The sequence below is a fragment of the Dipodomys merriami genome, unplaced genomic scaffold, assembly GCF_024711535.1.
Source record: "Dipodomys merriami isolate MVZ:Mamm:240054 unplaced genomic scaffold, mDipMer1.0.p SCAF_28, whole genome shotgun sequence".
Taxonomy (NCBI): Eukaryota; Metazoa; Chordata; class Mammalia; order Rodentia; family Heteromyidae; genus Dipodomys; species Dipodomys merriami.
Genome location: NW_027204270.1, coordinates 2,152,086 through 2,167,466, shown reverse-complemented (window position 1 = coordinate 2,167,466; position 15,381 = coordinate 2,152,086). Strand labels below are relative to the sequence as shown.

At 55.1% G+C, this 15,381-nt stretch overlaps 1 protein-coding gene and 1 long non-coding RNA gene across 3 annotated transcripts; one reads left to right on the top strand and one right to left on the bottom strand.

Annotated features, from left to right (window-relative positions):
• Positions 1-1,905: 1,905 nt before the first annotated feature.
• LOC138837934 (uncharacterized) lies at positions 1,906-7,564 on the bottom strand. The gene is made up of 3 exons (XR_011375513.1): positions 7,500-7,564; positions 2,108-2,273; positions 1,906-1,999 (listed from the first exon to the last, which is right to left on the bottom strand). It is a non-coding gene; the product is annotated as an uncharacterized lncRNA (long non-coding RNA).
• A 113-nt stretch (positions 7,565-7,677) lies between these two features.
• CUNH1orf174 (chromosome unknown C1orf174 homolog) lies at positions 7,678-12,804 on the top strand. Of its 2 annotated transcripts, none has more exons than XM_070037185.1 (4): positions 7,678-7,792; positions 10,272-10,385; positions 11,323-11,805; positions 12,292-12,804. In XM_070037185.1, the coding sequence occupies exons 1-4, from the start codon at positions 7,682-7,684 to the stop codon at positions 12,397-12,399; spliced, it is 816 nt and encodes a 271-aa protein (XP_069893286.1). In that variant the 5' UTR covers positions 7,678-7,681; the 3' UTR covers positions 12,400-12,804. The 2 variants fall into 2 exon arrangements, with proteins under 2 accessions (XP_069893286.1, XP_069893285.1); XM_070037184.1 differs by lacking the exon at positions 7,678-7,792 and adding an exon at positions 8,225-9,549.
• Positions 12,805-15,381: the final 2,577 nt, after the last annotated feature.

Here is a 15,381-nt window from a genome sequence, read left to right as displayed (position 1 = left end):
ATCTATTGTGTTTCACCTGTTTCGTGATCTGCTGTCTCCCTGCTCTAAATTGTGTGAAAAATCTACTTCCCCCAAAAGCAAACACCAAGACAGACGTGAACGTGCTTAATTGAAGTAACAAAGTGGAGAGTTTAGACTCGATGAATAGTAGCATGTGTTGAGTGGGTGGGAGGGGTCATATAGAAATGAACCCGTGCAGTACTGTACTGGATTCTTTATACTGGGCATGCGGCGTGGGCTTCCCTGATGACAAGCTCCACGACACTGTCACACACCTGCCACACCAAGGATCTACCACGGCGTGTCCTCCGTGCCCCAGGGCATGTGCAACACCTGCACACTCATTACCTACCTGTGGCAGTGAGCAGCCCATTCACCTGCATTTCACTAGGAAGACCCAGCAGGTAAGAGGCAAAGCTGCCTGCCACCCAGCGCTCTGAGGGACCCGAAGCATGTCTTCCTCGCCAGGTTCTGGACCAAGGAGGAAATAAGGCAAATGTGTCGGTGGACAGGGAACCACGATCTCAGTGCTGTCACATCAAGCAGACTGTGGCCCGGGAGCAGACCTGTGCGGCCTCCAGCAGGGACGCTGAGTTACAGGGCACATACGGGCTGCACGCCTCTCGGGACGCTGAGTTACAGGGCACATACGGGCTGCACGCCTCTCGGGAATGGAGTCAAGAGGGGAAGGAAGAGAGCTGGCACGCGGCCCTGCACGGTCTGCTCATCCGCTGCCTGGTCTCCTGTCTCGTGCTGCCCCCTGCTGTCAGGACGGAGACGCCCAGGCTGCACTGGGTCAGACGTTTCTCCTTTGGTCTTGCAGGGTTGAAATGTTGGGGAGTCTGTATCCAAAGCGGGGCCTTGGCACCTCCTTGCTGCGTGATCTCCAGCAAGTCCCCTCTGGGCCTGTTTCTCCAAAGATAAATGAAGGCGAGAGGAGGCTCTGGTGGTTTGTGGTGAGACTCCCATGACGTAACCCAGAGCAGTCCTGGCTCGGCCACAGGCGCTCTCAGCGCGTGTGGATGGCTACCCCTGGCCTGTCATGTGGCAGCCAAGCCCGGGCCGTCCTCACTGTCCACAGTGGGTGACACAAACCACAGCGCTCCTGACCTGAGACACCCACTCCCAGGCACCGGTGGACGCCTGCTCTCTGCAGAGGTGGGGACTGCAGGTCAGGGGCAGGGTGTGGAGCCTGCAAGGCTGGGCTTCACGCTGCTGCCGGTGCCAGTGTGTCCCGACTGCCCCGCCGTCCTCGGGGGGGGGGGTCCCTGGGCCCCAGTGGCTTGCCTGTGGGTGTGCGCACTACACCCCAGGCCCCTCGCTCAGTGCATCAAGGGGTTCAGGACATCCCATGTCACTGACATTGGGATTTTAGACACACATTTTTAAAAGCCCTTGCTAGAGAAATCTCCCCTCTCCTCAGAGAACCTCACACAGAAAACATTTCCCTTCAGCCACAGCGCCCTGCCCCTGGCGGCCAACGGGAACGGCTGGCACACACACTGCTGTGACACACTGCCTGGCCTTTAACCTCCAGTAGAAGTGAGCGGCTTCAGCAACCGTTGGGGTGGGGGGGGGGGGGAGTCGAGATAATGCATTTGGCACAAACCAGGGAAAGTGGGCCTCGGGTTTGGAAAGGGGCTCGGGTCTGCTGGGGCCAGCCAGAGAGAGGAGCCTGCCGCACCGGGGCACCCATGGCCATGGGGAGGAGGATGGGCTTCCAGACCTGGGGGTGTATCTCCATCATCGAGAGTCTATCTATCTAAGCAGTGTGGCACCCTGGGCTCTCTTGGGCCTGGCACAAACAGTAGAATGACATTATCTGTGCGCCTCTCTGTGGGAAGGGCGCTTCCCCTTGGCAACAGAGTCGAAGGATGTTTAGTCAATTAAAATATTATTCCCAAGAACATTTCTTCCTCACTGAGAAAAAGGCAGGGTGCCTGTGTTTTCCTTGAGGATAGCATTCTGTGAAGCCTCTTGCTTCCTTTTCATCAGGCTCCTGCAATAGGCAGTAGTTCAAAGGAATGTCAACAGGAATCAAGAGAGAGAAACAGAAAGTGTGTACACACAGGAGCACCTGCCAGAGCACGCATGGTGAATCACTTACTCCTGCCCTCCGCTTCCAGCAGGCGGTGACCTCTCAGATGCCCTGCCTGGGGCCTTGGTCACCCCCACAGTCCAAGTAGCTCAGGGTGGGGCTAGCTGGGACGGTGGCTGGCTTCTAGGGTGATCAGTCCATGATGCTTGCCCATGTGACAGGTCCTTAGTAAGAACTGTGGAAGCAGAGGCGGCTGGTGAGACTTCACGCGTGTGTCATACATTGGTGAGGGAGGGCAGCCCCTGGGGAGAGCCCTGAGCTTTTCCTGGACTCTGCCACACCCATCCCCTCTTTTGAGTATTTTTGCCCTGTGTCCCTTCCACAGGATAAGCCGTCACTGTGAGGATGATGGCTGCCAGCCTGAAATCCTGTAGGAAGAACCAAGCCTCAGGGGGCCCTGGGGGTTCAGCCGCACTGTCTTACATAAGCTGGGTCCTCACAGGTGGCCTGAACACTTGCTCTGGGGGAGGGGGGAGGGGAGAGGTAAGGAGGGGATTGCTTTCCTGACTTCCACATCTGGGTCATTCTTCCTTGTGGAATGCTAACAGTGTACATCCTAGAACTGACACCTCCCGGGGAAGGATTATCCCCCAACCTTTTGCTCTCAAAATTCAGGCTGAGTTAGCTGAGAATGTCCAAAAATTCCAAACAGTTCTGTCACACAATCCTTAACAATGCAGAAACCTTGGGTGAGCTGACACCCCACGAACTCAGAGCAGTGTGTGGAGCTCAGATAAGGAAGCAGGCCCTGCCCCCCTCCTCTGAGGAGGAGGAGGGAAGGGGGCAGGAGGGAAGCTTGAGCTCACAACACAAGGCAGGGTGAAACCACTTCCTTAGACAGCTGAGAATAGCCGGGAGTGCACAGCCTTGGCAACGCCAGGCCCAAGAGGCAAGGTTATAGCTGAGACAGCTCACACCTGTTAGCCGCTGCAAACAGGCGGCAGGCAGCCCTGGCGGGGCTGCTGACACTCACATGCAGTGCCATTTATCCAGCACTTAGCTACTGCCGAACGCCCGGACCAGACTTGCTCCCAATTCTTAGGGAAGAGCAGGATGCAGTGCCCACCTCAGGGCCCTCGGCAGGCAATGCCCATCAATGAATCAGAGATCCCTCTGTGCAGAGGACCTGGGTGAAAGAAACTGACGGTTTGCCGTTCTGGTCCTGGGCCGTGGAGAGCACCGTCCACCCTGACCGGCAGGGGGAAGCAGGGCCATGTCTGGCCAGCCCCATGGCTCTGGTTTTCTCAGAACTGCTTTCCTGCTGACCCACGTGCCGGCTACATGTTTGTGAGTGAGCCATCCTCTTCCTGGATGTCTTTGTCCTCCGCTGAGGTCCACCACAGGGTACGGGGAGATGGACCGATCTCAATGTCTTCTTCCTGGGGCCAAACCCATCCAATCCCTCATCTCCAGGAGAAACATGATGCCTGCCGGGTGGCAGAAAGGCCTCCAGGCTGTGCCCACCCTGCAGGGCAGGCATGGCCCCTCCAGGCTTGTCCTTCACTGTCCCCTTGGAGGCCCTGGATCCCGCTGGACAGCTGGAGAAGGGAACACTGTGGCCTGGAAGGCACACACGAAGGTTCAAGTCTGATCAGATTTAGGTCCGGGAGACCATGAGGCTGACCTGGGCTTGGGCGTGCATGGTTCTGAGGAGTCAATCCACCTCCTGCCAAAATGGGACACCAGGGCGGGCCAGGAGAGCGCCACGGTGGGGCTCCCCCGGGCACCTGTCCCTGCGTTAGAGGACAGGATGAGGCAGGAGAGGACAACGCTGGTCTGGATGAAGGTGAACCCTTGACCTTGGGCGGGTTCCCAGGCACTGGCTCTTCCTGTGTGCAGCTGGCACCACCACAGGGGAGGGGCGCCGAAGCATCTGTGGGAGCTAGCCACCAGGCTGTGGAGAGAGACTCACTCCCTCGCTCCCTCATCTAGCCCCCACTTCACACTTCACATGACTGTAGGCACCAGTACCACCCTGTCTCATGAAGGAGCCGGCTAAACATGGATTTTCATCTGTTTTTGTCTTTTTTTCCCTACTGGCCCTAAGTCGCTCAATGCATGGTACTTTTCTCACAGAGCTAGAAAATTAGCCTTTTCCAGGCTCTGCAAATCCCAAGACTTTCCTTCCAAGGACATTTGAAGTGGGATCCTGCTGCAGAGCTGGCAGAGCTGCCACAATGAACGCGGCCCAGCCTGGTGCCCAGATGATGTCAGAGGCTGCGATGTGAACTCTGGGTTGGGATCTGGAAGAGGGGAGGCTGTTCGAGGCATATCAGGGCAAGCTCAAGGCGCTGTAGGGTTTCTCCGCCAGCCTGGCATGGGCACTTGGGACTGGCCAAGCAGACTGCAAGCTCTCTGTTGACAAGAGCTGTGCCTGCCAGCTCCCAGCCAGGCCCTTCGGTGGTGCACGCAGCTTCTCATGACACTGAAGCTCTCACCAAGTACTCAGAGGAAGTGTGGTGAAGGAAACAAGAGCAGTTCCTCCACAGGAAGACGAGACATGTGGAGACAGAGCCTGGCCCTCCCTGGCATCCTTCCGCTCAGTCTGTGATAGTAGAACACACCAAGGACTTCCCTCTAAAAACCTTTCTATCCAGACGACCTACACCAAGATGCTTCTGAGCGGCTATCGGTGACAGAAGCACAATTAACTGAAGAGAAAAGAAGGAAGCCAAGAATGGAGAGACAAGTGAATGAGAAAGCAAAGAGTATGCAGAAACTGAAGGAAGAATGCTCTGCGCTTCCTGTCAGTGGACCACACGGGACCGAGAAGGGCTGTGAGCTGGGTCACCACACACCTCCTTGAACCGTCGACGCAGGCCACTGCCTTGGCTTGTCCTGCCTTCTGTGTCCTTCTGTTACATCTCATTCTACATGAAAAGGCTCAGAGGGGTAAGAAACAACCCCTCATCATAGAAGCAACCATCTCTTGGCAGTTAGAGGCCAAACTCTGGCCAGGTGCACTGTGAATGACCACTGACCACTGGTCAGCAGAAAGCTCGTCAACTTCTTCAAGTGTTTGTCAAAGGCAAGCACTGTGCTGTGTGCATGACAGTGTTTAAGCATACAAAGTCCCCTAGGAATCTGTGATCTCCTCCCTGTTGGCGGAATAGTGAGGGCTATGATTCATTCTACAGATGCCACCTGGCCAGCTGAGGCAGGACCTTGGCAAGTTCTAGGCCCACCTGGGCAACATAGCAAGAACCTGTCTCAAAATTGAAAGGGTGGCTGGGCGGTAGAACACCTGCTGCGAGTGCCCAGGTCCTGCTTTCAGTGCCAGACTGGAAAAAGAAAAGGAGTTGGTCCTCCTAGACACGACACTGTCCGCATCCTCAGGGGTCCCCAGCCTGCGTGGGAGACCAACTCCACACAGCCCGGTGCGGACACCTCATGCTGGAAGGCCAGGGGCACAGCTGATGGGGAATGAAGGAGGGAGGGCACACGGAGAGACAGGAAGGAGTGGGGGCTCCAGTTCTGTCACACCTGTGTTCCCTCCAAAACCTCCTGCAGCCCTCTCAGCAATCTGAGGGGACAGAGGCTAAAAGTTCCAGAACATTCCCTCTCCCAATTTCTGTGCCTGTGATCTCCTCCCCCGGTATGTTTCTTCCTGGTGGGCGTGGAAGGGGGGGAGGGAAGTGGTGACCCTTGGTTATCCCTGTAGACATGTTATTGATTACTTTTGTCCCTCCTGGAATCCAGGGTGATTGCTAAGTGCAAGAACTTACGCTGCTTTTGCTGAAAAGCACTGACTCCTTACTTAGGGCAAACATTAACTAAAAGCGCAAGGAAAGCTTAGCATCTCTGTCTCTATTTTGTGTATATTTTCTCTGTCTGCACTTAGCAATCACCCTGGATTCCAGGAGGGACAAAAGTAATCAATAACACGTCTACAAGGAGAGATGAAGGAAATTTCCCTAAAAGAGGGGACAGCAGAGCCTCCCAGGACTGCTTTTGATAACATCTTCTCAGGAACCCCTGATCAAAGACCATATGTTAAACATACATTAACTCTCCTCTCTCTGTCTCTTTCTCTCCAACCCCTCTTCATCTATTTAAGCCAAAAGCTCATGTCTATAACTGAGAAAATTACTAAAGGTAGTCTGAAAGATTTCCCACGACTGCTCAGGCCATGTCTAAATCTCCTCTTTGTGCCTGTCACCATCACCTTCTCTATTTTGTGTACAGGGGTAATAGCTGGACCCAACATGTGGCATCCCAGGACTCTGGGCCTGAAGACTAAATCTCCAGTATATGAATGAATGAAGGAATGAATGACCATGGTCTGGGATGCACTGGAGATACATACCAGATTGAAAAGGGAAGAAGGCTAAAAATCTGCCATTGACAGACTGACTTTGGGGTAGGGGCATCTGGTAATGACTCTCTCAGAACCGGGCAGCAGCAGGCAGCCATGCCCAAGGGGAACCCACAGTCAGCAAGCATTTAGCCAGTCAGTGCCTACTATGTGCAGATGCAGGGCTGGGCCTTGTAGATCCCTTTGAGACTGGTAACCTTGCTCCGCTAGCAGTGAAAGATACGGATCAGCACTCAGTGATAGCCCTGGCTGCCAGGAACAGCCAGAAAAGTGAAAAACAGCTCCAAGGCCTTAGAAGCCAAAATGATCAGGAACTGCTGATTGGACGTGCCAGTGGGACGCAGGAAGGAAGTGTCCAGCGCCATCCCGGGAGGAGGCCTGCGCTGCAGTGTGGCCATTCCCATTGCCCCCATTAGGAAGGTGGATCTGTGGAGAAAGACCTCGAGCCCTCCGGGGTGCTGACCTCTAAGGCGTGGCCTCCTGTGTTCACACCGAGGAAGTGCCTTCTGTGGTCTGCCCTCTGAAGGACTGGGTGACTCCAGAGCCAGCTGGAGCACAGTTCATTTCCTCTAACAGGCTTCCCTCCTGTCACACATGTGTGAGCTGCCTTCAACGTCATCAGCTAGCACCTCTGCGCTGGAATGGATGTGTGGGTGTGTGTGTCCGTCTGCAAACGTCTTCTCGCACTGCCAAATGCCACAAGAAGCCTAATTCCCGGGTGCCCGGGCAGCACCCCGCGGCCCGGCCGGACGGCAGGCCCGGGCCTGGAGGAGCCCCCATCACCTTCCCACCCCGGACCTGGGAACAGCAGACAAGGACGCTCAGCCTGCCGGGTGCTGCTGGGCGCGCTCGCCCCGCGCCCGACCCCGGAGGCGGCGGCCCCATCCCCGGCTCTGCAGGGCCGGCAGGGCCTGGCCTCCTGCGTGGCCTGGACAGGGCTTTGGGGTGTGATTCGAACCCGCGGAAGCCGCTGCCCGGCTGGCGGCGGCGGGCCTCGCGGCGCCCCCCGCGCGAGCCGAAGCGACCCTTCCCGCGCCCCGCCGAGGCCGGCCGCCGACGCGCGCGGGCCTACAGGCCCACCCCTACCAAACATGGCGGCCGCGGAGACATCCCGGGACTTGCCCTTCACAAACATGGCCGACGGCCCGCTCGACTTCCGGTTCCGGCGTTATGCCCTCGGAGCCGCGCCACGCCCACCCGCTTGCGTATAGAACAGCTTTGTTGGCTCTCGTGCCGCGCTGTGATTGGCCGTCGTGCGGTGACGTCAGATGCCGCCGCGGCGCGGGTTCAGGTCCGCGGGGCTGGGGCTCTGCTGGGAAGCGTTGGGTCCGGCGCAGGACGGCGGCGCGGCGCGGCGCACACTCATGAGGAACAGGAAGGTGAGGGCCGAGGCGGCAGGCCGTGCGCCGGGCTCCCGCCGCCCGTCCGGGAGGCGAGGCGCGGAGGGGCGCGGGGCGGCCGACCCTGGCCTCGCCCCGCACGGAGGGGCTCCCCGGCCACGCCCAGGGGTGGGGACGCCCTGGCACCCCAGGGGCCTCCCGGCCCCGCCCTGGGAGCCGGCCTTCCCGGCCAGGCCCCGCCCTGGGGTCCGGTCCCTACCCCCGACGGCTCCCGGCTGCGGGGTTGACTGCGCGCTGCGCCCGGGGGGTGCGCACGGCCCCCGCAGGGAACTGGGGAGAGGAAGCAGCCGGGAAGGGCTTCCGCCCCGGGGGAACGCGTTCAGCGCGGGCCCAGCCTGCCTCAGCCACGCTGCGGCGGCGGCGACCTGGTTAGGGAGGGAGTGGGGAGCGGCCCCAGACACCCGTGGGCCCTGCCACCTGGCGTTGGAGGACGCGGGGGACTGTATCCTGGCTGGCCTCGTTTGCCTTCTTCCTGCCTCCACCTCTGGAGCGCTGGCACCACCGCGGTCGGTCACTTTCCGCCTTTCTATCTAGTGTGGCTCCTGTAGACATTAACTGGATCTTTAAACAAAACCCCCAGGCAGATAGTCACTGCCTTTTGGCTGAATTGTTTAACCCATTTACGTTTAGTTTCATTGATTGAGTAGCATATGCCATTCTTGTAGTTTTCTGTGTGTCCCATTTAGTTCCCCTGTTCCTCCTCTGCCTAAGTGGATTTCATTGTACTTCAGTATTACCAGTGTATATTTTCGGGGAAACTTTTACCATATACATTTTAATCACATCAACTTCAGAGTTGTGGGAGCTTAATTCCAGTGAGAGTCAGAAATGTTAGTAGCTCTTTTCCCTACATGCACTTTTTGTGTGATTTATGTATTATATCTATTAACATTTGCACCTAACAACAGTATTATGATGTATTATCATCTGCAGTAGCTTTGCTCTTATCCACAGTTTTGTTATTTGTAGATGTGGTGTTTCTGTACATATATGCACATTGTTGTGTACAGCTTCTTTTAAGTCAGTTTAGGATGTCATTATCTTGACCTGAATGACCCCCTGTGGATTTGGGTTGTTGACCGGACCACTAGCATCAGCCTCAAGAACTCCTTCAGTATTTCTTGTGAGGTGAATCTACTAGCAACAACTTCAGCTTTTGTTCATCTGGAATTTTTCTTCCACCTTTATTTCTGACAGATACCTCTCCTGGCTATTAGAAGTGGGATGGGTAGGGTTTTCTTTCCTAATACTTCGGTTGTGTTTGAATGTTCTCTCTGTAGCCTCCACCATTCTGCTGATAAGCCAGTGGTCCGTCCATCTTTTGAGATTCTCCCCACCACCACTCCCTATAGAGCAGAGTTCCTTTCCTCCTCCTGCATCCATGGTTTTCACCCTTATCTTTGACTTTTTTACTTTCCAGAACTTTTACAAAGATGTGGATATATCTATCTTGAGGTTCATTCCAAGATGTATAGATAGCTGTTTCCAGTAAATAGGAGTTTTCAGTTCGTATTTCTTTGGATGTATTTTCTGCTTCCTCTCTCTCCTCTCTTTCTGGTAGTCCCTTCATGTGTATGTTGGTATGTATTAGTGTTTCTGAGGCTCTCTCCATTTTTCTTCACTGCTCTGTATTCAGGGACACAGTTACACTGACCTGCATTAGGAGCAGGGTTGCGCTGATTTTTAGGGTCAGTGTTGCGGTCTGTAGTCTTGGAGACAGCTCCTTTGCATTCAGGGTAAGTTGACAATGTGTTGACATTACGATTTCTGAGGTTGGAGCTAGGCGGTCATTTAGGCTCAGTTCGACCACCACCCTGGGTTCCGTCCCCAACACTACGGAAGCTACCTGCTTTAAACTGTAGGATTGGGACTCTCAGAGAAGGGTTCTGCTCTTTCTTGATACCTTGTGTCAAGAATTTTATCACCATATAAATGTTTGAGAGGCATCTAAGATAGAGCATGTATGGGGGCTGGGAAGGTGGCTCAGTGGTAGAGCGCTTGCCTTGCATGCATGAGGCCCTGGGTTCAGTTCCCCAGCACCACATAAGCAAAAAGAAAAAAAGCCGGAAGTGGTGCTGTGGCTCAAGTGGTAGAGCGCTAGCCTTGAGCTGAAGAGCTGAGGGACAGCGCCCAGGCCCAGAGTTTAAGCCCCACGACCAGACCCCCAAAAAAAAAAAGAGCATGTATGTACTGTTTACTGTGCTGACTTCAGGCTGGTTAACATGCAAACACTGGTTTCTAGGAACAGGGACAACGGGGGACAGATGGTTCTAAGGCCCCCAACCCAGAAGAGTTGGGTCTGGATGGGAACTTTGAGGCCATAGCTGCCTTTCCATTTTCATGGAAGTCAGGCTGGGGTCAGGGGCTGTCTTCAGGAGTCATTCTCTTGATCTGGGAAACTTGCAGCCATGTGTGCTCCTGTGGGACTGTTGTCTGAGCCGTGGTCTTGTCTGTCTAGCTCACAGGTGGAGTGCGGTCTTCAGCACGCCTGAGAGCCCGGAGTTGTTCTGCAGCCAGCTTGGCCTCTGCACAGGACGTCGTTGGCTCCAACTCTGCCAAGACAGCATGTCTGGTGAGCCTGGTTCCCAGGGGAAAGCCCACGTCCTGGCTGGGGATTCATTTAACAGTGTTGCTCCTTCACTAGAGGGGACGGTTTCAGAGGATGTGAGGCAGTGCTGTTCCTGCCTGCAGCCAGCCACTCTGCAGTCCAGTACAGCTGTGCCCTTTGAAGCGATATGGGTCTGTTACCACACTATTCACTCTGAAGGCTAAGTGTGTATGTGTTGTGTGCGCACTGGTACTGGGCCTTGAACTCAGGGCCTGAGCACTGTCCCTTAGCTCTTTTGCTCAAAGCTATCGCTCTACCACTTCAGTTACAACTATTTCCAGCTTTTTGGTGGTTAAATGGAGATGAAAGTCTTACAAACCTTCTTGTCTAGACTGGCTTCAAACTGTGATCCTCAAATTTCAGCCTCCTGAGTAGCTAGGATTTGAGGCACCTGCTGAACCCAAAGGCTCTTAGAGGCTCAGGGATGAGGCCAAGGCCTTTCACATTCTGCCATGCAGTGCACTGTGGCTCTTGAGCTAGACCAGTCTCATCCCTATACTTGGTAGCTGGGTCCGCTTCTCCACCTCAGCCAGGATCCGGGACATAGGGGTTACACCACACTTTACCCATGGAGCTGCCAGTCACATTTCATCCAAGGCAGTTTACCAAGGGTTTGCTGAGCACTTAGAATGCAACAGGTCTTATTTGGGGACAAAAGCAAACACCTATGCCTTCGTATGACTGGACTTTTCAATTACAGTCAAGAAGCCACAGCCCTGGGAGGACTGGGTGTTGGGTGTCTCTGGAGTCATCTTGGCCAGCTGTCAGCTGGGACTCAGCCCTTGGGTGGCAGCACAGAGACTGGAGCTGACGTTCCAGCTCACCCACGTGAGGTGTGAGGACAGGAGCCTCCAGATGTGTGGCGCGCCTCCATGGTGGGGTTCTCTCTCTCCCCTGGCAGATCACCTCATCACACAAGGCCCTAGACAGAAGAACTTCCAAGAAGTTCAAGTATGACAAAGGACATCTTGTGAAGGCCAAACTGCAGAAGCTAGTGCCTAAAAGGGACGGCACTTTGCCTAAAGGGGCCCCCAAGGCCCCTCAAGAGAGCGAATGTGCAGAAGGCGGCGTGGTGCTCCCCACTGGTGAGACAGCTGTCCTCCCCCAGCAGGAAGCTGCAGCTCCTGTCCACAGCCCCAGCCCAGCCGCGAGCGACACTCACTCCATAAAGACTGAAGATAGCCTGGCCACCCGGGAGCCCAGCCCCGGTGCTGGCACGGCAGCGGAGGCCTGCGGCGGTGCTGGCAGGCAGGCCCCGTCAGCACCCGAGGTGGAAGAAGCGCGGGCACCGCTGCTTCAGATGGACAACAGTGCATTTCAGGATGAAGACAGTAATCAGCCCATGCCAGTGAGCCGATTCTTCGGGAACGTTGAGCTCATGCAGGTAAGTCCCTCCTCTTCCACTCCTCCCTGCTCCTCCCCAGGGCTGCTCAGGCCGCAGACCAGGCAGGCCTCAAGCCACGCAGCCCCGCTCATCACTCACAGATAGAGTCCCCACACAGAGTTAAACGTGAATTAATGATGTTGCCACAAGAGGAGAGACAATGCAAACCCGGAGTACTCACAGCCCAAGACCCCCAAGAGGACAGCTGCCCCCATCAGGAAAGCGTAGGGGTGGCTGGACCCATGGCAGGGTTAGGAACAGCCATCTGCTGGCCGGGGACAACCACACTTCTGTTAAGGTCATATCTCTGGTGGGGGAGGCCAAGTGCTTGATTGATGGTTTCCACACATAAAGGCGCCACCCCCCAGGGCTGACCCAAGGCTGACAGGCCACCTGCAAGACTCAGGGCCAGTCACGTGCAGTTGTGGATCGGTGCGCGTGCAGTGTCACTTAGGGCTGAAGTCTGTGTTTTCTTTCCCCTCCAAGGACCTGCCACCAGCCTCTTCAGCTTGTCCTTCAATGAGTAGACGAGAATTCAGAAAAATGCATTTCAGAGCCAAAGACGATGAGGACGAGGACGAAGTAGAAATGTAGGGAGCACAGCAGTGACTTCTTTGCATACTTGGTACAACTGAGGATTCCAGGATTTAGGAATTTGTAACATTTTTATAAAATCTATCTGCAAGACAGTGTGTTCTTAATGGGACTTGAAAATTGATGCCTAGAAGTGCAGCACGCAGAGCAGGGTGCCTGAGGTTTCCTTGCGGGTGAAGGCGGGGCTGGGCCACCGGTGAGAGCGAACTTCGCCTGAGCTCGTTGATTTTGACAGTGTACAAAGTTTGTGTCTGCTATCAAAGTCTGATCATTCTTGAGACCAACTTAAAGCCAGCTCTTAAAGGACTCTCCTCTCCTTCTGAATGTGAAGCTAATACTTACCTTGAAAAATTTTTGCAAGCGATATATGGGGAAGAAATAAAATATATTTTGAAAACCTCTTAATGAAGCTTTAGATTCCTCTAAAATCTACCTCCAGTCTTCAGTGTTTGTGAGTCCAGGGAGGAAATGAATCCCACTGTAGGCTGGGACCCTGGGGCAGGCTCTGGCGTGGCCATCTCCCTGCTCCAGGCGTTCAGTCCCCGTGGACTCCCATCTGGAAGATTATCCCCAGCCCCCTCCTTGCTTTGCAGAGCCCTCGGACGGGAGGGCAGACCCCTGCCTGACACCGGCTATGCAAGAGGAAGGAGCCTGGATCCCCAGATAAGTGCAGGCCAGTTATAAAGACCTCCTGACACGCAGGGGGAGCATGCGTGGCTGGGCACTGTCCGAGACACCCAGGTTGAGTGGGAGCAAGATGTCCAAGTGCTCTGGAAGCAGAGACTCCCCAACTCTCACCGCTCAGAAACTAATCAGGCCAGGTGCACTGGCTCACGCCTGTAATCCTAGCTAAAGAGGTAGAGATGGGAAGGATCCACGTTTGGTTTGAGGCCAATTGTGGAGACCCCCATCTCAGCCAGTAAGAAAGCTAGATGTTGTGGAGTGTGCTTGTCCTGTCATCCCAGTTACTTGGGAGGTGTAAACAGGAAAACCATGGTCTGGGCTGGCACAGCATTTAGAGCATAAGAGTATTAAAAAATAAGCCAAAAGGGCTGGAGGCATGACTCAATTGGTAGAGCGCCTGCCCTGAATTCACACTAATATGAAAAAGAAACCCACTCTCCCTGCAGGTAAATTTTTCTCTAGTCATCTTCCCCTTAACTGTGACCAATAATCCTGTCATTGACTGATTATCTATCATTGGAAGCTGTTGCTTGTCCAAGTCCTCTTGTGAGCAAGGTGATGGCTTCTCAGAGTGGAGAACTCTGTCAGGGTTATCAGCACGCAGCTTTGAGATACCGAACTCCCCCCACAACACCCCACCATGCCTGCAGAAGATTCCCACCAAAAAGGGAAGAGGAGCTCAATGCCTTTGGGGGCCACCCTGTTCTCTCGCCATCCAGCCTACACTCACAGACACTACCAGGTGTGTCCGGGCAGTGATCAGTGCCTCCTAACTATCCATGTGGCATCTCCAGAACCAGCCCTAGGAAGCGGAGGTGTCACCTTGTCAGAGGATCCCGTTTGGACTCACCTAGTGTTGAGACAACAGACCTAAGTCCCTGGTCACTGGCAAGGTCCCCTAGGGACACAAATGTCCAATCAGAATAGCACAGGAGGGGCAGAGAGACTGATGTGACCCTGTGTGCTCAGACAGCTCCGATGGCAGTGTGGCGACTCCGAACCAAAACCTCAATATAGCAGACATTAAACGCAGTGGTTGTGAAGCAGTTGCACTGCACTTTTCTGTCTGGGGTAACAGTCATCTCACAAATGTGTGTGAAGTATCAGTAGTGAACACTGCATACTTTCACGGGACACATGCCAGGACAGACCAGTGAATGCCTCCTGTTCTCCCTGACGCTGGGACATGGCCACAGCGAACCTGGACCCCACCCAAGTCCCGACACACAGCAAACCATGAACACTGTTGGCACCAGCAGGAGGGCCTGATGAGGCCAAGCACAAGCTTCCCAGTATCCCCAGGGAGCTGCAGAGACCTCCCCCTCCCTCCCCACCTCACTTACCCCCCCCCCCCCCCCCCCCGGCCAGCCAGGAAGCTCAGCACAGCCATGTGCTGAATGCTATTGAAGGCCAGTCATTAGGTCTGGGCGCCTTGTGAGGACCTTCCTGTTCCCACCCACTGTGGGGCAGGGTACCTGAGGGCTTCACCCCCGCAGGCAGGATATCCTGAAGAAGGCCCCCTCTCCCCCGGTCCTCACTGCGATTCAAACAGCCCTTTACTCTAACTGCAGTCTAGTCTGGCTTCTGACCCCTCTGTTCACTCCTGTCAGCCTTTCCCCAAGCCTCAGTATGCCTGGCCCTGGCCTTTTCTATGGCTGCCTCCAGGAGCGTTGGTTCCTCCAAGAGCTCTCCTCTGGCCTCTGCCTCCACCTCGCTAGGGTACGGGAAGGCTGGGATCTCAAGGTCGGACTCACTGGACTGGAGAGAGCATGGCACAGGCCAGCGGAGAAGCCGGCAAGACCACGCCAGCTCGTGCCATCAGCAACCCACAGCTGAGGCTGCGACCCACCCCCACACGCTCTGCTTTCACATCCCACTGCAGGACAGGCCTCCGGGCACACACCATGCTCCCGTGAGCCTCCCTTGCTTGCAGTCCTCAAGAATGACCTTAGAATGTGCTAGGTATGCCACATCCCAAGGACTGGCCAGAAGAGCAGACTCCGTCTTCTGGAAGCCACATGGCCTCCAATGCCTGGCCCCAGAGCAAGTATTAGGGAACTCCATCTCGGGAAACAGAGAAGACACCACTTAGGAGGCAAAATTGGGAGTCTTGGAGAGCCAGAGGACTGCTGATGGACTCCTGTAGCCTCGAATGGACCAGTAGCCTCGAATGCAGCTAGCACAAAGCTTACACAGGCCAAAGCCACATAAGCTGTAAGGAATTTATCCTAACAAAAGGGTTATACAGGGCTGGGAAGGAGGCTCAGTGGTAGAGTGCTTGCCTTGCATGCATGAGGC

Excerpts from the sequence above, each read along its gene's own strand:
- CUNH1orf174 (XM_070037184.1), top strand. The coding sequence starts at position 9,382 with ATGTGTATGTTGGTATGTATTAGTGTTTCTGAGGCTCTCTCCATTTTT. Across the intron at positions 10,386-11,322 it reads CTGCCAAGACAGCATGTCTG|ATCACCTCATCACACAAGGC; the intron begins GTGAGCCTGGTT and ends CTCCCCTGGCAG. Across the intron at positions 11,806-12,291 it reads GGAACGTTGAGCTCATGCAG|GACCTGCCACCAGCCTCTTC; the intron begins GTAAGTCCCTCC and ends TTCCCCTCCAAG.